The 25,894-nt window shown below is 36.8% G+C and overlaps 1 protein-coding gene across 3 annotated transcripts in view; it reads right to left on the bottom strand.

Annotated features, from left to right (window-relative positions):
- ARHGAP21 (Rho GTPase activating protein 21) overlaps nucleotides 1-25,894 on the bottom strand; it is a 113,224-nt gene that overhangs the window by 23,359 nt on the left and 63,971 nt on the right. For all 3 annotated transcript variants that reach the window (XM_059841799.1, XM_059841789.1, XM_059841806.1), the window contains 3 exons: nucleotides 23,007-23,085; nucleotides 17,492-17,546; nucleotides 6,078-8,031 (listed from right to left, as the gene is read on the bottom strand). In XM_059841799.1, the coding sequence (XP_059697782.1) occupies nucleotides 6,078-8,031; nucleotides 17,492-17,546; nucleotides 23,007-23,085 (2,088 nt within the window). The remainder of the gene's footprint in view (nucleotides 1-6,077; nucleotides 8,032-17,491; nucleotides 17,547-23,006; nucleotides 23,086-25,894) is intronic.

The following is a 25,894-nucleotide window of genomic DNA, read 5'->3' as shown; positions in this document are numbered from 1 at the left end:
TATACACCCCTACTTCCAGCACTAAAGAAGATTAATGCAATCACATGTATAATAAAGTTGCCTGAAAAGCTTAACTAATAGTAGGTGGTTTAGAATGTTTCAACTCCTAATTTCTTAATTAATATACTTTAAAAAAATAAATAGTAACAACAACAAGAAAAACATTTTAAAAAATCAAAAAAAACCCAAACAAAACCAAACACCACCAAAAAAACAGGGTTGAGCAGAACTCACTGGAAGCCAGGTACATTTACCCTATCTGCTAATCAGCAAGTACCCAAGTACTTTTATTTTTGACATGTAAAAAAACAGGTTGTGAAATAAAAAAAAAAAAAAAAAAAAAACCCAAACAAAAAAACCCATCAAAACAAAAACACCAACAAACCCCACAAAAACAAAACAAAACAACAAACACCCCAAACAAAAAAAAAACAACTACAAAAACCAAATCCCTCCCAAATTAGCACGAAGATCAGCTTTTAAAGCACGGTGAACAGCAGAGTGTGTCTGATCACCAGCAGAGAAATTGCTGTGGGTGTTTCCTGCACTAAGGGTAGAAGCAATAGAGAAATTTATTGTAAGGGTGGTGAGGTACTGCAACAGGTTCCCCAGAGAAGCTGTGGATGTCCCATTCCTGGAAGTGTTCAAGGCCAGTTTGAACGAGGTTCTGAGCAACCTAGTGGAAGGTATTTCCACTGGTGGCAGGGGGTCGGAACCAGATGGGTTCCTGAGGGACCCTTTCAACCCACACTGTGAATTTAGTCAACAGGAGATATGTTTCAGAAAAACACAGACACACGCTAAGGGAATAAATACCATGCAGTTTCATCCGTGAAATACCCAGCAAATCTTTATTTAAATCAATACAGGGGACTGGATAAAAAAATTTTACTGTAATACAGAAGAGAATAAAGAAATTTATGGTACACTTAACATCACATTTGGCTCAGAGATATTTAAAGTGCAAATAGTGGGAGAATAGAAAGTACCAAAATTAAATATCACATATCCTCATCCTGTTCTTATACCTTTCGTAACATATGAGTTTCAGTCAGGGGGAGAACACTCATCTAATTTTTACAATATTTTTGTGCTCTCAAAGTCTGGTCAGATATTTTTATCTGGCTAATTTTCCCTCAGCTATTCACAAATTAATAGTGGAATTAAGTCACCTAAAATTTTTCTAGGGTAAGGATGTGCTAAATATTTTCAAAATGGGATCGCACCTTTAAGAAAAAATCTTTGTACTTGCATGATGCTACTGTACGCCTAAGGAAAAACTCTAGAATAGGATGGCTATGAACTTGATTTTATTCTAAAATAATTTTGAACTTCAAGATTACATTCAGGCTAAGGTTTTTAAACATACACATTTAAAACTAATTTTTCATGTGACAGGCCTCTGCAAAGTTGGAGAGAACATCCACGCAGTAGTAATGGCCAAAGCACTTAGCTGGCCTGACAGCTACACATGCTGCAATCAGGTTAAGTATTGAAGCAGCACCCCCATTTCTCTCCTGTGAGTAGTTCATTCAACTCAATATGGGACTTGGATTAACCACTTTTACATTTCTTTCTACTTTACATTAAGTACTGTAAGAAGCAAAAAATATTTTCAGCCTTGCTGCAAATCTCAGACATGCATACTAGACATTCATGTCTATGAAATGTATTAAAATAAATATATTCTGAATCAACATTTTCTCAACAGTTACAAAACCCAAAAAATTGTTTGGGTTGGAAGGGACCCAAGCCCCCTGCTGTGGGCAGGGACACCTTCCACTAGACCAGGTTGCTCAGAGACCCACCCAACCAGACCTTAAATACTTCCAGGAACAGAACATCCACAGCTTCTCTGGGCAACCTGTCTCAGTATTTCACCACCCTCACAGTAAAGAACTTCCTCCTGATATTTTATCAGTTTAAATAATCCATTGCCCCTTGTCCTTTCACTATACATTCTTGCAAAAAATTTCTCTCCATCTTTCTTGTAGGCTCCCTTCAGGAGGAAGGCCACAATTATAGCACCCCAAAGCCTTCTCTTCTCCAGGCTGAACAATCACAATTCTCTCAGCCTTTCCTCATAAGAAAGGTGCTTCATCTCTCTAATAAATTTGGCCCTCCTCTGGACAGGTCCCCACCTTCCCTGCTGGGGACCCCAGAGCTGGAGGCAGCACTGTAGGTGGTGTCTCAAGAGAGCAGAGGGGCAGAATCCCCTCCCTTTACCAGCTGCCCAGGCTGCTTTTGATGCAGCCCAGTGCAGGTTTGGCTCTCTGGGCTGTGAGTGCCCATGGCTGGGTCATGTCCAGCCTCTCACCCATCAGCACCCCCAAGTCCCTCCGGGCAGGGCTGCTCTCGCTCTGTCCATTCCCCAGCCTGTGCTGATACCAGAGCACCTTGCACTTGGTCTTGTTAAAGCACATCAGATTCCCATATGCCTACTTCTCGAGTTGTCCAGGTCCCTCTGAATGACATCCCGTCCTTCAGGTATGGCAACAGCACTTCTCAAGCTTGGTGTCATCCACAAATCTGCCAAGGTGCATTTAACAGCACTGTCCATGTCATCAATGAAGATATTTATTAACCCTGGTCCCAGTAAGGACCCCTGAGAGACACCGCTTGTCATCCACGTCTATCAGGATGTTTAGCAGCATTCTACTTTCCATTCCAGTGAAGATTAACTCATCCAAAAATTACCCAGTAGGCCAGAAAATTATCATTTGCTGTCCTCTAGTACAGAAATTGTGCAAAAAGTGCAAGTCTGAAAAATGCACATTAAAGACCACAATTGCTAATATAGTCACTCGTAGAGAAAATGGTATTTTTATTAGTCTAGAGAACAGGTGAGACCTTTTCTGGGTAAAAACAGTAGACTGTCATTAGACTAACTTGTATAGTTTGAAACAATAGAGCATTTTAAGAACATAGCTTTTCATCTGTAAAGCTGGCAGCATCATCACCCCACAAGAACATGTGCTTACCTGAAGAGTTTGAATACACAATATTTTGCCTAATTTTTTCAAATAAATCAATTTCTCCCATAAAACAGATACCTACTAGGTGTGGGCTGAACAGATCTCTCATTTCTTTTAATAACTCACACCCAAAATATTAATAAATTACACCCAAAATTTAAATTTCCCTGCTTCTGAACTACCTTTTTGAAAAGACTAGTGTCAAAAGGCAGTTATTCAGTAACCCGCCATGATCTCTCCAAGAATCTGATGTAAGGAAGCTCAACAGAAACTCTGCTTGGATTTCTGTTTGTGGTGCAGGGCACTGTACTACTTACCCAGAGCTAAAATCATCCTGATGTTGTGCTGTTCTCAGAAGTGGACTAGTCACAAAACACGGCTGCAAAAGCCAACTGTTCCTGGCTGAATTTCTACCAAAATATGGTCCTGGCCATATCTACTACTTTTAATAAGCAGAAAGTGGTGATAAAAATAGACACACCACAAATATTTTAAGCACCACACATATTTTAAAAGGTAGCAATCTGACCTTGGAAGATATCTGTTACCCTCCCCCAAATTTACATTTTTACACTATTCCAAGTATCTACTGTACAAGTAACTTCAGTAAGTGTATTAAATTAGTTCTAGCCAATAAAAGTTAAGAATGCAAAAAACTCTAATATATGGATATAAGCATAAGGGAAATAAAGCCATTTGCCATACTCCAAGGTGTGTCTTCATTCAAAGTAAGATCCTTCTCAATAATCAGAGACAGAAAAAAAAAAAAAAAAACAACCACCCAAAGAAAACCCTAAACCAAAATTCCCAGTCATTTTCCATCTGAAGAGTTAAAAAGCTTTTAACTGAATTTCAAAGCAGATCTAGGGTTTTATCTGCCTGATTAAGTACAGCTTTTAACAAGTGAAGTTGTAATTAGGCATAATGATAGCAGAAAAAGCAAAGTTAGAATAATGCATATAAACTCTAACAGAAGAAGTGGTCCACTTTCATAACATCTCATGCTCTTTCTAATCAGAGAGAATATTCATTATTTCCTCCTCAAGGAAATATTCTTTATTTCCTATTCATTATTTCCTCCTCAAGGTGCTGGAGCTGGGGTAGAAACCTTCCACAGCCCCTGTACTGGCACAGGAATTTCTTGCTAGGAAGACAGCCACAAGGACTATGCTGATTCAGATAGTGCCCAGCCTCTAGAAGCATCGGGTTTCAGTATTTCTGGAACATTCAGGAGGTTTCATTCCAAGAGGCTTAAAAGAATTCAATCCCATGTGGTGTTATGCCAAGAGGCTGCAATGGAGAGTTACAATTTTGTTCCTTCTGAACTGCTCAGCTGCTACCAAATGCAGTTCAACTGACACGTTTAAGGCTTCTCTGAACTTTAATCAACATATTTCTCTAAAATATGGAAACAAGTCACATAAATAAAAGTTCATGGGAAATATTTGACAAAACCAAGAAAGAAGATGGTGTACAAAAGGTTGGGCTTGACATTACCAATCTTGATCTGACTTTAACATGACATTTCAACTGTACAGGATTAAAATACTTTCAGCAAACACACAATGTTTTTCAGGAGCCCAACACTGATTTTAGGCCAAGTATTGAAAAATCCTGCACAAAGATCAGTTACATGCCTCACAAACTTTGCTAATCCTTAAAGAAAGATTGGCTGGGTCTGAAGAAAAATCTAAAATTGCACTGATGCGTCCAGTAGTAACAAGAATGAAAAATATCTATACAACTCCCATTCAAAATGAAAAACACAACAAAAGCAGTATCTGCTAGCTAAAAAAGCTCTTTTTAATGTCTTACCAGTATTTTGTCAAAAGAACAGAATTATTGTATCTTTTGTATGATTTCCATTTTCTGATGAACACAAAGCTTCTTCACTATTTTTTGTTTATTCACTTTCAACTAGTAGCGGATATTATACATAATGCTAGGGGAAAAAACATCACTGCTTCAGATCCCAAACAGAAGACAATTATGCTAAGACATTGTATCTTTAATTCCCTTAACCTCATGTGTAAAAAAAAAAAAGTATCATTAAAAGCAGTTGTTTTTCACATGAGACTGAGAATCAAAATTCCATATTCAGTATTTTCTAAATACTTCCGACACTAAATTCAAGAGCACAGAGAGTCAGGTATAAATCAACTCCTGTGGAAAATGATCCACAGGCATTCAGACCACAAAGAATTAAATCAACCACAACAAAAGAAAATCCAACCCAACAACAACAGCAGGACAAAGACAACAGAGGCATTGACTACTTGGATAGAACAGAAATGCTCTGCCACTGTAACTCCCTCTTCAGCAGAAGACACTAATTCATCACATATCCAACATCCAATATAATTTTATTTTTTTCTACTATATCCAATCCTTCCTTTGGGTCTTTTCTTCTTCACTGCCCTTCCCAGAAACTCCCTGTAATTCCAACCCTGTTTGTGTCACAGCACACACGCAAATCGTTTTGCCTTCTCAGATTCTGCTTCCACAAACCCTTTCATTCATATCCACATTAGCATCTTTACTTGCAAATCCACTTCTTTTTATTGCTATCCCTTCACCTGAAACAGCTTTCATCTATTCCTCATCTGTCTCAGAAAGCTTTCCCCATCCCTATTCAGCTGAAAAACGTCTTTTTTTCCCCACAAATCACTCTTACATGGATTTACATCCATATTCTTTCTGTACTGGGTTCCAAGTATGTTTTTTACTAAAGAAGTATTTGAAAGGTGTTGGAAATGCCAGTTGTCCATATATGTAACATCACAACATTATGTGGAGTGATAACCAGATGGAGTTATGTAACACAGACTTACCCAGAGGGTAAAGAAAACTCTAGAAAAATATTACATCACTGTGAGCTTTTTTACATTCATTCTCCAGGACCCCCAAACAAAACAGAAAATTATTTTTCTCCACTGAAAAATATTTTTCCTTTTACCAACCCAAAGTTATTTTAGATGAGAAAAATGTAATGCCTCTCAACCTCAGGGTTTACAGGAATAGCAGTTAGCACCTGGCATCTTTGTTTTTCATCGCCTTTAGGAGAGAAAAGCATTCGATGTACACTGAAATAATTTAACTCACCAATAAATGGAATTGAAGCCAAAGAATCACCAGGTGGGCTGGAACTCGATGCTTTCCTTTCCTCTATTCTTTTTATGTGGACTTCTCTCCGAGCATCGTTAGGTAACCAACAGGTAGTGTCTGAGGCTGCCTCTTGGTCATTTACAGCAAGAATGTAGGACTGATGCCTCAAAGGCTGGGGAGTTTGGTGGCCAGAAGGTGATTTGTCCCGCATGACCACTGTGTCTTTGTCATTTCCCTGAACATCCATTTGCAGACTTTCAGACTCACGAACATTTTCCCTTTCAATACCATGAATCTTGTGTCTGATAGAACCATCTACGTTGTCAGAGGTAGTTAAACACTCACTTGTAGGCTGAACAAGTTTGGCAGAAGATGGAGCCAGAGAGGAGGGCTGGATGGTTTTACCAGTTTCTGTTTTGTGATCTGGGGCACCTTCGGCTCGGGTCCTTGACTGTTGGTTTAACAGACTGCTTTGATGCAAGTGATTTACTGTTCTTTGGTCTTTACTGGCAACAGCATCCAGGCCTTGGTTAAGGGGAATCGATGGTTTTGCTGCATAGGGAGCGGAGTTCTTCAGAGAGCTACTTTTAGAACTTCTGGCTGGTGTGAGACACAACCTCTCTTGTGAAACTCCCGCAGATTTTGAAACTCCCCCAGGAGTTTGCGAATCACGAGAAGGCTGTAACATTTTGATATCTGGTGAAACTTTCTGAAAGTGAGAACCAGGCAGAGAAGCTCTACTACCTGCTCTCCTGTTGTCTGAAATGTAAGTATTTGCAGAAATAGGAAAATTTTGACCTCGAAGGGACAGATGAAATGCATGTTGTCTAGATCTGTCATAAATACCTCGACGATCATCTTGTTCAGTAAACCCTGTCCATTTGTAAGTCTTTCTCCTATCTCCATTTGCATCTGCAATCATATTCTCAGAATGAAAATTTTCCAGCACTTCACCCTGTTTGCCGAGATAATCCCATGACTGAGCCCTGTGATTTCTAGCATTGGCTGAAGGCGAAGTTAGAGTATCTTGTGAAGCACTTCGTGGCCATTCATTCACTGGCATGGGATCTTCAAGCCTTTCCTGGGATACACTTCTCTGGCGGATCTGGACAGACTGTGGAACCCTGTCGTGAGAGGTGCTCCTGCGCCGTACCTGAGAAGCAGTGCGACTTGGCACCACCTGATTATACTCAGTTGTGTTCTGAGAAGCTGCCCTTAAGCTGTCTAACCTTTCCTGTATTGTTCTGGAGCCATACATGTGCATGCGCCTATTATCAATGTACTCCTTGTAAGTTTTGTAGGTCTTCCAGTCTATGTGCTGGTGGGAGGTTGGAGAACTGTAGTGATTAGTAGAGACTGAGGGTGAGTCTGTGGCTTGAGTAGAAGGTCTAGTGTTTGGGATGCCTTCTGGACATACTACATAATTTGAAGCTTTACTTACTGTTACAGTTGTATCAACTGGTCTTGTTATTGGAGTCTGAGGAAGAACAATGGCAGTGGACACTAAAGATGGTGGTGATGTCGTGGTCCATGCTTTTAGACTGGCTTGATCTTTTATGCCGTATCTTACTTCCTCTGTCCTGTGTGATGGACCAGCATGGTTACTTCTGCAAGACGTCAAATCTACAGCCTTCTCAGAAGGCACAATAACAGTCCTTACAGTTTCATTGCAAACACACACGGCTGTATTCGATTTTGCAATGTCTGTTGGTGATGGAGGCACTTGTATTTCCATTCTGTAGGCCCTCTCTGGCTGTGTCAATGCCCGGACTGGTCTACTGACTTGCTGCTTCCCCAGTGAGAAGTCAGAAGGGAGCTTGTCTCCAGCTTGTGCCTTAACAGAGGCTGCAGATGTCAGGCGTGGATAACATATTGGTGGTGGTTCAGGTATGTTGTGGGCATTACCACTGTAGGCTTCGTTGCCTTTCAGGTAGGCATCTTGGGAATACGCCTGTGAAGAGAAGATTAAGTGAGTATTCAGTAGTGAGGGAGATGGAAAAGTTCGCCATTAGTATTTGCATAATCAAGCTTGAAGGGAGGGGAGCACAGGTTCAAAATTCACACTCCCTCTAATTTCAGACAAAATGTTAGTTCAAAAGATAAAACCAACATTCCAGCCCCTTAGTGAGCAGAAACAGAACAAGCAAAATCATGACATACATTCCTTCCCTCAACAATTAAAAGACTGAACTGATGACCAATTCTAGGAAATACTGCAAGTAGGGCACTGAGTCAGGTTTCTCAAAATCCATAAGCACACAACACAGTATTTTTCTCCCCTTTAATTCTACTTTATAACATCATACTTCACACATTTTTCTCGTTTAAGCCTCCCATTGCTGGAAACTGGAATTTCACAGCGCTCAATAGGTTAAAATGCTGCATAATAAATTCAACTAGCACTAGAAAATTCTCTATACACTTAGGATATAAAACAACTCTGTTCACTTATTGCAGTACATTTGAAAAGTACAGACAAATAAATATACATACACACACTAAATATAAATAGAAATAAATAAATTTATAAATAAATAAATATACATACATACTAAGATATGTTCTACATAAAAGCTACTGTTCCTAAACATATATTGAATAAATTGAAGCAGTAACATATTGTTGTGAGCCAACACCCTGTAAGTCATCTTATATTTTACAGGATACAGCAAGTACATGGTACATAAATTTTACTGTAAAAAATATTAATTATATTTAGCATTTTTAAGTTTGAGGTAAAAACAGTATGAAAATTCATATTACAACTGTCCATGCACTACTGAAATCCAAAATGAAATCTCTAATTTCCTTAGTGCACTTTGCATCTTCATGCATAACAACCTGACTCCTAAGAAAAAGATGGTTATATTATACTTAGTACTTTTCTGCAGCATTTCTGAAAGCAGCATTTGTCATTGTGAAATTAACAGAACATTCAAAATAATATATCAATGAGAAGCATACAGCATACTTAAACAATATTCTATTATTGAAAAACTTCAGCATGACTTTGTTCAGTTTGAATATTATGAAATAAAGAGCCAATGCAGAGCCTGCCAATCTAACAGAAGATTAAAAGAATTTCTCAGGGCTTTTATACACTTAGGAGTGCTATCATATCACAGCATTTCCTGTTCAAATCATAACATGCTCAATTCCAGTATATCAATGTGCTCTGCCTTAACAGCAGACAGTTATAAAAGCCCAAGTGCAGCCATAAAATTAACACAGAGCAAAGTAGAGAGGAGGGCGAGGCATTTACAATATTGCTGCAATGTTACACCGAGCATTAGTGAAGTGCAAAATATTAAAGCACACTGAGAGAAAACAGACCAAATAACGCAGGCACAAACCACAAATTAAGAGATCAGCATTATGAAGAAAATTCAGCTCTATCTAGCTCATTATCAAACTTGCTGTTTCATATTCTTGCTTCTCACAAATCATTAAGAAAAACATGCCTTACAAAACCATCAGAGAAATGGCTACTGTACATTTCTTACCAGTGCTGTGACATCCTTTGTAAACTGCAGCTGGCAGAAAACAGGAAAACACAGTAAAAACTGCTTACAGATGTAAAGACAGAATTATCTTGTCATATTGATGTTGACTACAGCAAGCTAAAAATACAGCTACACTGATTTCACTGGAAGGTACCAACAGACATAAAGGGCAGTAGAGCATAAAAAATAACTTCACCCTCCTTGTGAGCATGTCCATCTCAGGCTTTAATCTGCTCCTTACGTTTATCCTGTACCTTTACAGAAATCAAAATACGTTTGTGCCATTTTGCCTTGTGCATCCATACAGCTGCCTGCAGAGAGCTCTGGCTCCGTGTGATGAGATTTCCCTTCCACTACAGCAACATCACTGTCTCTCATTTCCCTGGGCTGCAACCATCCATCCCTGCTTCCTGGTGACGAAACAACGGCTTTATTATGCACTTAAAACAGCACGCCCCTTCCTCACGTATATCCGAACATGACCACCAACTGTCAGCTGACTGCAGCTGCTTTCAGCCTGTACATCTGAAATTAGGGGAATGATGCTGCAGAAATACTCTCCTCATGTGATCTGTAATTTTTTTTTTCCTCCACTTATAGTAAAAATCAGGACAGGCTTGCACTGACACATTTAATGGGGGGAAGGAATGTATGAAGACAAATACTTCTAAACCTTTAAATAAATAGCTACTTAAGATCTTGATGGGCTGAAGAATTAAATTGAAAAAAAATTGAGCAGATGCTGAAGACTCAAAAAACAGATTGAGTGAGATCCTTCTGGCATGCAAGACAAACAAAAATCATCATATACTGCCCCCTAATCAGAAAATAATTACCAATTTATACAGCTGATAAAACAGCTGATATCCCACCTTCTCTGGGATGTGCACACATTACACCAACAGAAAATACCCCACTTATATCTTTGTAAAACATTCCCCTGACAAACAATGCTTCATTGACTTTGACAGCAGAAAGGCTAAATTCCAAAGCTGGTGTGATCTGATTGTAGCCAAAGAATACAAATGAGTATAAAAATAAGTTCTCAGCTCTTGACAAAATTTATCACAGGTGTTAAAATATCACCTTCAGAAGACAGCATTCCCACAGAGTCCAAAATGAGATCAACTAGGTGTTCTCCTCCCCCAAAAAATTGTGTTTCCATGATTACAGGTATATCCAGACAGACAGACTGCCAGTTCTGTGTAAAACATTTACTGGAAAGTGTACTTCTCTCAATCTCATTCCACCCACTACCCAAGAAAGCACTGAAACAAAGCAGAGAGTATTTCCAAGAAAGAGATTGTGATACTTCCACAGAGAATATTTGATATCTTTGTTTCATAACTCTTATTAAGGACCTACAGAAAATAATGCAAATTACAAAGAAACTCATGGATCTGTCCTGCAAATGTCGCACTGAAGGATGTATTATCAGCCTTTTTATTAATGAAATATTTGAACTGCTTTAAGCACAAAGTGATGAGATTTTTAGAAGAGGTTTAAAGACTAAGAAATTTGAAATACACCAATGTATTTATTAGTTCATACATTGTTTTGATATCTAACATATTTTGCAACCACACAAAACACAGCTTGAGTATTACTCTCTCTCTTTAGTTTCTCTAACAAAAAATCATATGAAAAATGCTACCTTAATCTCTAAGTGATTGCAACAGGACACATCAATAAAAATGTCATTAGGGTATGGCTGAATTTTAAGTGTTTACAGTCTTAAAACAAAAACCAAAACAACCAAACAAAAAAAGGCTCACAACTTAGAGAACAAAAATGGGTTGTTTAATATCCAGATTAGTGATGCTAATGATTCAGACACCAGCCTTCCATTTCCAGAATTGGATACTCAGCAGTTATTCAGAAGTCCCAACATGATCCAAAAATTAGTCTAGATGTTCTATGAGCTCTTTTTCACCTTCTCAAAACCATGGCAGTTTCAAAAGACTAACACACAAATGCAGCAATTTAGAGTGACATTAACTGCTCTGATGGATAACAGCTCTGCAACAATTACTAGAAGAAAATTACTGCTCTTACAATAAGAACTCAGCATGTTTCTAGTTACTAGGTACCATTTCTTCCCACCTTGCAATCTGGTTTTGTTTGCCCAAGTTTGCAAACTTCTATGGTAAAGGATTAACTTCTTACTGTGCATTTGTAGAAACGTTAAGGGTTTAACTCCTAAGGTAAAACATTCATCCTGTATGATAGGCAAAATACATCTTAAGCAAATAAACAATTTTACAAGGTATTTAATTAACCACCTAAAATTCAGCTTTGGTCCCACTTTTACCAGGCCTGATTTTATGCTGTTAGACGCTAGAACAGCAACAGCCAAATGCATGGGGATTCCTCTGGGAAAGAATCACAGGGAAGCCCTGTACTTTCAAGAGCTCAAACCGACCATATCCAACACCCATTAACCCAAATTCATGAAAACATGCAGCCCTATGTTTCACTGAGGATGGGTGTGCTTCACTCCACTACAGGGTGAAGAACAACACCAATTTCAACAGAACTATTCACTAAACTGGTGATAAGCATGTTGATGAATCAGAAGCTAACATGCCCAACTCCTTGCAAGACTGAGCTTGAGGCATTCTTCTTTCGTTCTCCAACCAGTTTGGCTTCAGATTTTATTTCTTCACTAGTAAATTGTTCTCTTCCCCAGTCTTAATCTAATCTCACTGTCATCATGAGTATTGAAACTGCACACCAGAAAAGGTTCACCATTATCTTAAGAGGAAACGTTTTCTACTTACAGTTTGTTCTGGCAAGAATGTTAGTAATACAGCTCAAGTGCTTTCATTTTACTCTGAGACACCCAAACACTACAGTCAGATAATGTTATTTGGAAAAAAAAAAAACAAAAATGCATACCCTTTCTTCCTAAAGGCAGGGCATTTTTAGCATACAAAATTTAATGCCTTAGGCCAAATAAGTTTTATTTCCAAATATAAGCTGTGTAAGAGACTTTCCTGTAAAGTCTAAATTGTGGTTAGGAGTATTGATGCAAATGGTATTTTCTAACATGCATTGTTTGACAACAAAATTGAAGTCTCTTCTTCTAGGTCACTGTCTTCACACCACACCCTGCCTTCCATTGTACTTGCTGCCACAGCTTTAATATTAACCTCTGTGCACATCAGTAACTCAGCACAAAACCTGGAAGCAAAAAAGTGCTCCAAGTCTCTGGACTAAATACAGCTACTTAGAAAAACATCTCTATCTTTATTAAAAGATAAAGCAAATGAAAGTATTTCACCTAGTATTTCAGACCTAGGGGAGCCATGTTGCTCCACTAGGTCTGATGCAACTGGATTGGTCACAGGAAGAAAAACAAAATTAAACTGGCAGTCTTTAACATTGAAGCCAACTGCAGGCAGACCTATAGTCAGAGACACAAGGTTACTGGGGCACATAAAACTCTAGGATACATTTCCTCATTTAAGTTATTTTTCTTTTTGCTGTTGCTAGAAGAGGTATTTTTCCCCCCTGCCGCTTTTTTTTGTTTTAATTATAGGTGCACAGCTGGCAATTTCAGGGTACTACAAGGCCTTGAGAGCCACCAAATCCCACAAAAATTCTAAGTTCAGAAATGATAATGCAGTGCTCCCTTCTCCACTGTACAGATCTTCCAATATTCTGGAAATTTCAATAGTACCTGACTAGAAAGAAGGAAAAACAAAAAAGAAAATCTGTGCTTCAGTTGACTTTTACTCATTTTCCTGGTAATCTCTATCTAGAATTTTTGGTTCCCCTAGTATCTATGAGAAAAGAAACATTTCTGTTCAAATGTGGTAAACTTTCAGTTACTGATCTGCAGCTTCATTGGTCAGTAATTCTGAGGAAGGATTAAGATTTAACTAAATTTATCAAAAACACAGTGGTAAACAGCCTCCTTGCATTTCCACCTTTACCATTATTCACAGAGTGTTCAAAAACATATAAATGAAACTGCAAAGTTCTTTCTGGAAGGCTAAGGAACATTTCAACAGATTTGGACACTAATGTAAAGGTGACAACACCTAAGACCAGAAGTAACCTCTTACTCTTAGGGACCATTCCTGAGAGGAAACTTTTTTTAGAAATTAAACTATTGTAGATAGGCTAAAATTTAGGGAAGATGAACTTTTGAGTGAGTGTGCAGTGAGAAAAGTGCTAGAAAATGAAAGGTGAAAAAAAAGGCTACCTTACCTATAATATGTATATTTAGACACAACATCATTATACACATCCACAAAATAATATCTACATATATTTACCTGCAATAAGCATCACATATAATGATTAATATGCTACATTACAAATAACTTTCCAAATAAACAGCTCCAATGCAGATCATATTAAAGATACCATTTTTCAAAGAGTGGTATTTTCAAGCACCTGGTACTTAGAAAATCAGTGACTTGAAGGCTGTATTCTTTTTTTGCATACACAAGGAACAGTTAGCAAGTAAGTACATTCCAACAGGAAACATTCCCAGGAAAAAGGGTCCAAAAATCCTGCATACAGAGGACCCACTAGACACAACAAAGCCTACTGACAATACTCATCATCATGCTCACCTGTAAATAGGCTTAGAAAACTCAATTTACACTATGGAGCACCTTCACATTCAGTATTTTCCTCAGAGCACAAAAAGCTTTTGAACTACTCAAAGTTGTCAAAATTTAAACAGTATTTTAGTATTAACTTGTTATCCAAAGGCTACAAAACAGCAACAATTTCATTGCATACACTTGAGAAATATGAACTGTTTGTAGTTGACCTAAATGCATCTTCCCATTTGCATGAAGTCAGGAGTACTAAAACCTACAAGATGCCAAAATTCTGTCAAAAAAGGTTAAGAATGCTACAGAAATTGCATATAGATGCATCAAATCTGAAACACCAAGGATAACATGACATAAAAATAATCCTCCTCTTCTAGTTTAAAAATGGTCATATACCTAAAATTGTTTCAAAATAGTCTCTTTTGATAAATTTAAGTAAATTTATCATAAATTTGAGGAGGAGCATGAAAAAAACCAACACATACACAGCTGTCAAGAGTTCAAGATTTTGTTATGGATACAGGTGCTTTAAATACCCTTTTCCCCATCCACAAAGTGACATTTTCAACATCAGACGAGTGAACAAACACAAGTGGCATTGGTTTCACCAATGGTAGGATTTCACATGTAATTCCCTTCCAAGCAAGCACTGTTCATTCACATGCCACAGAGAGCAATGGCCTGGGGATTGGGCCACTTCATTGTTACTATTGATGAATGGATTTGAAGCCCCTGTTTTCTGGAAACTCAATATACCAAGAGGTTGACAGACATTTATGGATATTTCTGAAGACAAAGCTCAAGGTTTATAAATAGCAAACTAAGGATAGAAACAAGCAACTGTATTTCCAGCCCTCAGTCATGAGTACATGGAGTAGACTGCCAAGTACTATAAAATTTAGCACAACCAGCATCATTCCAGAATATAATGAAACTATTCCATCCTCTTTGCACTAGATAGATCACTTGCTGGTTCACAGTACAACATCCACTAGTGCTTGGAATTTTGCTATTTTTATAGCATACTGGTATTTAACATCAATTTACAATGAGCAACACTATTTGAAGGCATTTACAGTGACATATGTCACAGAAAACAACTAAGTTATTTAACATTGTATACTAGCTTACATAACACAACTTCAGGTGTTTTTCCTCTATTATAATTCAGAGGAATTGCACAGATTCTTCATTTTTCTGAAGTTACTGAGAATGTACTGTCTCAAAAGACTGCAAATTATTTTAGAAGTGCCAAAATCTTCCCTCCTGTGTGGTAGGTTAAAACAGATACAATTACAGGCCACAACTGACTCTGTCGTAAGATGCAATTCATGTTCATCATCTTTTTCTTCACAAGTTGCAGCTCAGCCATCAAAGATTGACACTTGGAAACATACATACTGAAGTGTTCTGTGACAGGACTGAATGAGCAAACTGCAGCTACCAGAGGTCATTTCCTATAGGCCCAAGTACACCCAGTGCTCAGCCTTATGGATACAGGAAACACCTGTGCCTCCATGGCTTTCCTCTGGAAAATGCTCTGTGCAACTGGAAGCCCTAAAAGGCAGTTCACTTTATCTCAAACAAACGCATCTTAGCAAACAGTAGCATAAAATCCTTCTGTATCATGACCCAACCCAACAGTGAACAACTGAAGGAACTCACACAAGCTACAGGGTCAATTAAAGCATTTTTTGCAAAATGATGACTTTACCTGTCAAACCTAATCCTCTTTCTATCTTCAAGAGAGCAACCTCACGTATAAAACTCACAACTCTTATCACATCTGAAAACTCAGAAGGACCTTTTGTATAATGACACCTCAAGATTTTTCATATATCAAATTTTTCCCTAGAACTTCCACAGTCAGATATTTTCCTCTTTTCTTTACCCCTCAATCTTCTCAAGGAGAATGACCTTATTTTCTCTTTGTTAATATCCCTTCCTAACCCATAATAGCAACAATCATCCTTTTTTGCCCTCTGCCTCCATCTCACCTGTTGATATAACAAGTTATATACAACCCATTATTTTTCATGTCTACATCACCTTAAGTTTGCACTTTGTGTTCTGCCAGCAGAGAGATGATGTGTCTAAGACCTTTCCATCCAGACAAATACAAATGTTTATCTTTAAAACTACAACTCCTGCCTTGTCCAGATTCTTATACTGTTATGGCTACAAGACTGCATTAGATGCATAGGGCATTCAGGTAATTTAAATGTCAGTATTATTTCTGCATTTATACATATTCACAGTTCCAATTTAAAAAAAGAAAAAACAAACCAAAAAACCAACCACCAAAAAACACCCCAACAGCTTTTCTCTCTCACTTATTCATGCAATCAAAACTCACACCCTGCCCCCAACATTTTCTGTGTTAGATTACTGAAATATGTCTTCATCAAATCTCAAAATATCACTTCTATTCTAATAATCTTGGCTTGTTGCTAGCTGGAGAGTTCCTGTACTACCTTCTACCTTCACTTTAACGACAAACAAAGTCTTTTTGTTCTTTCCTTTAGCCTTTAATTTGGTAATCCATCTGTAATGATGGAAAACAGCTACTGAAACCCATAGTTTTTTCTTAACACAAAGTCATCTTACTACTTCTGTGTGGATTAGAAAATACACTTTTCCAGCTACTAACAAGAAAATCTACCCTTCTTGTCATCTTCTCCTCTCCTCTGCTTCCAATTAAAAATAAACTAGAGCATACCAATATACAAGGTGGGGTCTTTTTTGATTCTTCACCATATACCCTTACATAGCATGCACTATTCAAGACTCTTTTGGACTTAGAGACACTAAATAGGAGATGAATCATCTTACTACACATGCAGGACCTCAATTAAAATCAAGAACAAATAGGAACTAGTGCAACAAAACATTTACAGCAGTCACAATTTAAAAAATTTGGTAATAACCTTTGGCCCATTCATCATACTTCTCAGTCCACTCACAATTACTGAGTTATTAACAAAGGCTTCATATGCTAGTTTTTTAATTCAAATTCTTTAAAAACTGACAACCTCGTTAAAGGAAGCAATCTGATTCATAAATTCTAACATAATGAAATTAATCCAAATTACAGTAAAAATATGAACAAGATGTATTTTTTAATGCTAGAAATATCATGTGAAGACAGTATTCCCTATATTTAGATTCCCCTGAAATTTTGGGCACAGCAACAAGGTAGGAAAATATCTAAGGAGTTACAAAGAGATAAATATTAACTCTATTTGCTGATAGCACACTTCAAAGACTTTGTAACCAACAACTGAACATTTTTGTTAGGTAATATACTCTCTGAACAGAAGTTTCATTAACATACCAATTGAAGGATGTCCTCATCTTTTGGCATAACACTAAGTTCCAATACACTGTCACTGAAAGAAACAGAAACAAAATATCACAGATAAACTTTCAGAGATTTTCAATTCTTATTACAAAGATAATCCATTAACTTCCATAGAAGAGAACTCTTCAAAAACTCCAACACTCAGCTATTATGACAAACACGTGACACAACAAAAGTAAACACTGATTTCTTCTAGAATCTTAGGAAGTAAGAGTAGAAGAAAAATCTGACTGAGCCAGTTTATTGAGCCAACACACTGGTTTGGGTAGTTTTATTTCCTTTTTTTTTTTTTTTCTTCTTTAAGTCCTAAGGTACACTACTTTTTTGGAGCTTCTTGGACAAAATGTGACAAATCTGTGAATAAAAGTTAAAACTTTCATCTTCAATTTAAACTAAAGTTTCATAACACTTTTTAAAATTGCTGTGGTGACATCATAATCACCACTTCATTTGAAAAGAGAAGCAATACCAAGGCCAGTATTGACCTACACCTTTCCACTCCAATCACCTCCTAGCATAATCAAGTGAAATAGTCATTCAGGTGATATCTGAAATACAGATTAAAAACACTTGCAATTTGTAAGTCCTGCATTTGTCATCTGAGCTGCTGAAACCACAAGCAGCAGCAGTGGCATAAAGATCCAGGAATCTGAATAGTTCTGTCAGTGTGACTCAAACACAAGGAAAACTAGGAAAGCAAATGTACAATGTACCAGCTACCCAGTCAAATATTTAAAAACTAGTGAAATCCACAGTTGGAATCTACCAGAAATAATGTATTTTCAAAGCAAGAGAGAGAAGCATATGCTTGCAACATTGGATACAGAATAGGTGAATTTATTATCTCATCCGAGATAATGGAATAATCTGTTCACATTCATTAAATGTGAAGTGGAACAGGTACAGAGAAGGACTACAAAAGACTAATATAGAGCCTATTATAATGAGGGCAAAAAACCAAAATGAAGTTACTGTGACCATTACTTAGAAATCTCACATGTAAGAATTAAAAAAGGTATTTAAAAAAACCTGACCAGCACCAGCATAAGTATCAATGTAACCTAAGTGGCTATCTCAGAAATCAGCTCATCTGTACTGGTTAGTACAATGCATTAGGTGAGGAAAGACAAAACCAGCACAAAGACTGGCCCAACTACCGGGCACACCGATCAGCCTATGAAAACTGAGAAGGGACCTCAGTTTATTGGTGCAGAAAAGAAAGCCATCATCTCAAAATGTAATGTGTGATTTATTATGCTTTCTTATATGAAAAATGTTCCTATTTTGTGGTTCCTTTCCCATTTTCTAGCAACCACAGATGTAAGGCTGAATTCCAAAAGCAGAGTAAGGGTATTTGGTTTCACAATCTTTTTAAACCACTATTCATTTTGGAAAAGAGTGCTCTCCAAGCAGCATAAAACTTACTTTAGTCTTTAAACTGAAGGTCAGCAGTGATTTAAGTTGTTTGGGGTTTTTTTGTCACATGACATCTAGGTAAAAGTAAGTCCTCAAAAGCCTTGTGAAGATTATTTTAAAATACTGAATTATAAGAAACAAGGGAGTACTGACTTTATGTGCACTTACAATAGCATTTCCCATACTGGCTGAAAGCATAAAGAGGTTGAGGCATTTTTAACAAAGTGTTCAGATTTTAGTTCAACACATGGATAGCATGTATGTAAAAATCATATCAGCCAACTGCTTACTTGCAGGATGAAGACCTTGGATGTCAAAAATATGACAGCATTGCTCCTCTTGAAGTACTTTTTATATTAAAAAAATATAACTTGACACAGACCAAACCATACTCATTGAAGAATTTTGCATGTTTCTCCTCCTCCCCCTTTTAAGAAAGTGATTAAATCCATTTATACAACTAACATCTTCTTAGAAGACATTCAGAGGACTAAAGGGTTCCATTCAGAAACAATGTTTATATGTAACTCTAATAACTACTTAACTATTCTATTCCTGTTTGCCTGAAGAATCGTTTGGAGAAAATCTGGATGTTCTTCATATTTTGAGACATGCTCTGAGGATGTTTTTTAATTCTCATATCAGAAACAAAAAGTATTAAGGAAGACTTCTGGTTTATTGTAATATACTGTAAATGCAAATTATGAACTAGAAAGTGTTGGTAAGAACCACCACACAGAAAGTGATAGTCTACATGGGAGCTCCAGACACAGTACTCAGAACTCTCAAAAGTATTTATCATTCCAATTACTTAATTACACATTCTGAGAGTTAAATTCAAATGTCTTGATTCCAAGTCATCAAACTAAAGCAGTAATCATAAAGTCTATCTTCTGATGCATTATTTTGTATTAATGAAACAGATTCAGTAGCTAAACTCTGTATATTTCTGAGTAATCCAAACACTTTCAAGAACAGTTTGAAAAGAGAAACAAGCAGAATAGACAATCATTCAAATTCCCCAGTTTAAGTAAAAAACGGGGGGGGGGGGGGGGGGGGGGGAAGAGAATTTGCAAATCAGAATCTGTTTCTTCTTTTATTTGGAATAATAAATAATTTACAGAGCTTATGTTAGCAATCAACATATCTCCAAGTTGATTATATATGTAAACAGATAAGAATAAATTCTTAACGGACCAAAGCAGCAACTGTTGGCAAAAAGTAGGAAATACAGAGTTAAAAGTGTAGTCATGATTAATCTCACAGGACTGTAGTTAATTCTAGCAACTCTCCTGAGGTGTGCCTTTCATCTCCCAGAGGAAATAACTACTGTAACTTTAGATTTTTTGCTATCTCCAAGCAGAGGAAAATAGACAACATTCTAGACACAGCTTGAAACTTTTCTGGGAACAGTAATATTCAGCATGTCTGAATTATATCCCATCTTAAGTCCCACTGGAAGATATGGATATCATTTCATCTAAAGCAGCTAAGTGCTGATGTCTGCAGCATTATATAATGAAGACAAGCAGCTAAAATTGAACAACTTTTTAGAAAAATAATAAGCAGCTATAAAAATGGAGCCACAGAAGTAATCTAAACAGATCTGCCAGCCTGCACTGAGTTTTATTGCAAACAGCTGAACAGTGAGCAATGGAGAAGCCCTCTTATAGAGAAGAGAGGATAAAATGTGTTATAACCTCAAAAACTGCTTTGATGAGTAAAATGACAAAAGAATAAGCATTTTCAGCCATCAATATGTTTGAATGAGTAATTAAAAACAATAGAAGTACAGCAATTAAAATGTCTAGAAAACCAACATACGACACATTAAGACTATGAAGAAAACTGTCTTTAGTTATAAATATTTCAGCAGACAACTCAGCCCTTCAAAACACCTTTCAAGCAAGCTGCTTTCACAAGGCCAACTAAAGAAGCCAAGGTGTGATGGATGAAAGATCAGCTAAGACACAAAACACAGCAAAAACTGTTATCACTGGGTGTTTTTGATGTGAAGACATTCAAGACTGAATTGTGCAAGGCCCACCTACCAAGAACAACTAAATCAAGCAACGAAGATAAACCCTGTGGTTCAGCAACTTCCTGAACTAAGGATTTATAGAAAGTGGGCTGGTATTATCTGACCACTCAATCACTCTGTGGTTTCAGTGTTTTCACAGACTTTAAGGAAATCTTTCCTGGGTATTATCATAGAGGATAATGGTATAACAGAGCACCAGTCTGGCCCAGGTGGCAATGCTAAGGCAAGAGCAGAAAGCACTTTAATGCAATTTTATTTGCCATGAAATGGCAGCATAAGAAGTAAAAGAACTTATGTTCAGACCAAACTGCTCTGAGCTCAAAAATACTATTTCCAAGCAAATAATGAGAGATAGCTGATTCTTCAGTCACATGAGAAGTACTATCTGTAAGCTACAAGATACACCTGATGTGGAATCTGAGCTCTCATTATGGATCAAAATTAATATTTATCTGTTTATCCTAAGAGTTTCAGCTGTAGACTTCCTGATGGCTGTATATGCTGTATAAAATGCTCAAGAATACACATGACCTTTTGTTACAATCTTCTGTGATGTACACATCTGGCTCGAGAAAACAAACTGTTCTCTCCTAACACAATAGCATCCCTTCATCCTCCCTGCTCTCATGGAAAGCAGCAGGATAGATGCAGCAGTGTGCCACATCCTTCCTGGCTGCACTAGACAATCACTGACAAGGCCTCGTTCAGGTGTCCCCAGTTCACCCACAGTGGGCAGGGGTTCAGCCCTACTGAGCAGTTCACTACCTACACTGAGAATACACTTGATTCATAGGCACACCTAGAGTTAAGAACCACACAAGCCACTGAAAGATGTGACTGGTCTCTTTCTTGGATTAAGAGAGTTGATTGACTGATCTACATAGTTGGGCATACACTGTATCTTGGGTATCCACTACTGTACAATAGTGCTGCTTGTAAAAATACAAAATAAAGAAACAATGCATGGCTAGTGTTATGTCCAGTGAAGGAAATAAAAAAGACCATCTGTCCAGCTCTTGTACAGACAGCATTAATGACACAAAACATGTTTCAGTCTACCTCGTCCATCACATCTCTGAATACAGTTTTGTTGTTTATAAAAAAACCAAAACAATAACAAACATCCAAAACAAAACCACAGAGACACAAACCACCTGAGGTGGACACATTTTGAACAAAATCTTGAATAAAGACGTCACTGAAATAGGAAGATCAGAATCTGATTTTTCCTTCTCCAAACAGTAAGCATATCCAAGTTTTAACACATGATGAGCCAGTAAAAATATGACACATGAGACGTACTTAGAAAACATTCTTTCATGCTGATCATAATACATCTTTTTCCCACATAACTCAGTATTATATTGAAAACCTGTTGCTATAGAACAGAAATTGACACCAGGGAAACTGTAAAAAAGAAGGCAGACATGAGACATGAAAGAGTATCGAGACTCATGCACAGACGTCATTTCAAAAGTGCTTATGAGTTGAAGGAGCAGTAAATATTAGTATTTTCTCAAAACTGAGCAAGGTTCATAAGTTGCTGCAAAACAGAGAAAAGCAAAGACTAACTGCAGATATTCTGCAGGTGGGCACTAGCATAAATTTTTCCTTCACCAGATATGCTGATTTCTAGTTCTTAGATCTCATAAGCAAGATGGATTTTATAATCTTTTCTCCAATTGACATATGTATATGTAACTAATCTGTCTATCTATTTTCAGTTCAAACTTCCTCTATAACACTTGGTGTTATTTGCTAACAAGGGACAAGTGCCAACAATAAAAGGATTGTGGAACAATTCAGCACACCTATTCTCAAACTTTTCTCAGTAATCAGTAAATATATGAAAAAAGAAATAATAAAACTGTGTATAAATGAAAATTTAGTAATACAATGACTTTTCAAAACTACCATAAGTGGTCATTTCATGATCAGTATATATATATATAATGATAATAATACATAATATAATAATTAATAATGATAATACTATTATTTACTAATATAATGATTATACTATTATCTTACCTGTTCTGTATTAAAGCAATGACTTGAGAATACGTCTTCCCAATAACACTTTCTCCATTGACTTTTATAATTCTGTCACCTGTAGAGAGAAAAGTTATAACTGAAATTAGTTTGTCTAGATGTTGCTTAAACAGTTTTATTTTGCATTTCTATACCTCACAATAATCAAGAACACCCATATGTTATATTCAAGGTTAGTCTTCCTCAAAAACCAAAAAAGATTTCTCCAAATATTTTGTTACACCCTTCTCATTTAGAATTTCATACGCTCTCATAAATTAATTGTCAAATATATTGTGTAGAGCTATTTTAGCCTGTGATGAAAAACCTGTCCTGTTCTTTTGACCAAATGGTATTTAAGACATCTCTGATCAGAAGAGCAGAAAGGTATCTTGAATTTACTAATGAGGAGAAAATGGTCTGAAGGATTACAGGCAGGGAGCTTCAAAAAGCTAATGGAAAAAGAAGAGTTGAAAGAAAGGACCTGTGCAAAATGAGGCAAAGGGAATGGCTTTTTTAACACTGCTTTAGAAATCAAAAGCCCTTTTTGTTCTTCTGGCATGATCAAATCAAAGCAAGGAAAAAAGCTGTCACTCTGACTACTCACCCTGTCTTGGGGACAATAATGCTTTAAATACTTGTGCTCTGTGGAAGTTCCCCATACAAACCCCATGGATTAACAAACAACACAGATCTGACTTTTTAGTTTTGTCTGCACACAAAATAAACATCATGCCAATAAAGTGGTATGATATTTTCAACTTTATATAGTTTACCTATTCCCTTTCATCCACTGGTTACCTTCTTGCCTGAAAGAACTCTGAGTTTTCTTTCCTGCTTCCTAAGCAGTCAAAGAAAGCTTGGTGGCAACAAGCTCAGAATACTGTCCAGGCTAGGTCATATTGCAGAACTTCCCCAGAACACACCAGATCCTTCTCTGGGATTTCAACTGGCTCTTTTCCAAGTTGTTTAAGAACAGCCTGCAATGTGGGCTACATTGCCACAGATCTTTACTCAGTATTCCCACTAAAAACTATAATTAGGAGTATCATTAGAGTAGGTCATATAATTTTATCTATACTTGTGCAGCTTTTTTTTCACAGAAGCAGACTAGATTACATACAGCAGTGACACGAGTCTACTTGAAAAAGGCATCCCATGGATCTGCCAAAAGATCTGATGGGGACACACTGCAGAACTGGTTACATAAATGACAAGAGCACAGAGAGCTCTGCAACTACAACTTTGTTCTGTTTCAGATCCATAAGAGGAAGTCACTGCAAAACTGTAGTGCAAGAAAGGATACAGAAACATGAAGGCCACCTCTAACAGCTCTCCATCAGTCTGGTGGCCTGCTAAATATTTTGATCAAAGTAGAAATTGATCAGAATGCCCCTTCCACACACATTTTAGTTCTTTATATTCCTGCATATAGATAAATGACAGCACGAAGATCAAGACATGGGAAGTACAGATCTCTTTTGCCTGTTTATATTTCACTATTTCTAGTATTCATGAACTCCAAGATATGTTATTTTTAATTAAATACCTTAGAGGTTAAATATGGGAGAGGTATTACCTTTTTAACTCTAACAAAGATGATTCTACAGGAGTATTCAAAAATACTTCTGAATGGACTGTCTTATATTTAAGATACCTTTCTGTATTCCTCAAATTTGCAAGAATATTTCAAGTTTTCTGGTGAGAAGCAGCCAAATAAGCTCCTGAAATGGAGCTCATTTATCACAGGTGATGAAACTTATGTTGAAACTTTCAGTATTACAAAGGACCCAGCATCAGTGAAACAAGAATTGACAAACAATGTCCTAAACTAATATTGAATATTCAAGTATTTTCATTTGTGTGATCATGAACCAGAGCAAAATTACATTAGGAAAAAAAAAACAAAACCAAAACCAGTTAATAACAAGAACAGTTAATTCTACAAAATAAGAAATGTATACAGTGTCTGCACGAGAGGTTAAGCAATCTACCTGGCTGATTATTCTGAGTGTTTTACAATACCAAGACAGAAATACAGTAATATATTTCACCCTAAAATTCATAAACAAGAAATACTGGCATGACCTAATTAGATGTAACTGCTATAAGCAGTGTGCATAAGAAGATTCTACTTATTAAAAATGTCTTCTCTCATTTATTTTCTACTCTTTATTCTGAGCTCCTAAAAATCTCTTCTATAACTAAAAAAAAAATATATTCCCTACAGATTTCATCTCTTTCGATGTGGCAGACACTGAACAGAGCAGAAATTAACATGGTTCCTCTGTACAAATTCAACATATGCTGCATTTTATCAAGCCAAAACATCTTTATATAATAGCAATCAAATTCTGCCAAAGTAGTCCTTCTCTAAATAACTATCTAAGGAGGAGTTTAAAAAATAAACCCAAAACCCTTATGGTGTACAAGTGCGATCTAGAACTGTTTTTAAACTTATCAACCTGAGAACTTTGTATTTCTTTATGAAGCACATACAAAACTTCTTCTAGTCCAGTTAATTTGAGGTACATAACTATTTTCTAAAAATATAGCAACCTCCCATTATTGACACAAGCACAAGCCTTCCACAGAAGTTTTGCCACATTTTTAAGAAACCTGTGTTCATAGTGGCATCCATGTATGTAACTTTATCACCTGTAATATTTTCTATTCTAATACAGGTTGTTTTTTTTTTTCCTTTCAGCATTTAAGTAAAGGTATGACACAGTTCAGAAAAAACCTCCATGTTTTCTGCTCTCCAGTTTGATTAAATGAGCAATTGAACAGAATTTTTGAAGAATAAAGACTTGGACTGTTCCTATTTGATTTAAAGGAGGTAGAGTAGAAAAATTTTATTTAATGTACGAAGACCTGAATGTTTTTAG

Source organism: Haemorhous mexicanus, chromosome 1 (assembly GCF_027477595.1).
Source record: "Haemorhous mexicanus isolate bHaeMex1 chromosome 1, bHaeMex1.pri, whole genome shotgun sequence".
NCBI lineage: Eukaryota > Metazoa > Chordata > Aves > Passeriformes > Fringillidae > Haemorhous > Haemorhous mexicanus.
This window is presented reverse-complemented; position numbering and strand designations above follow the sequence as displayed.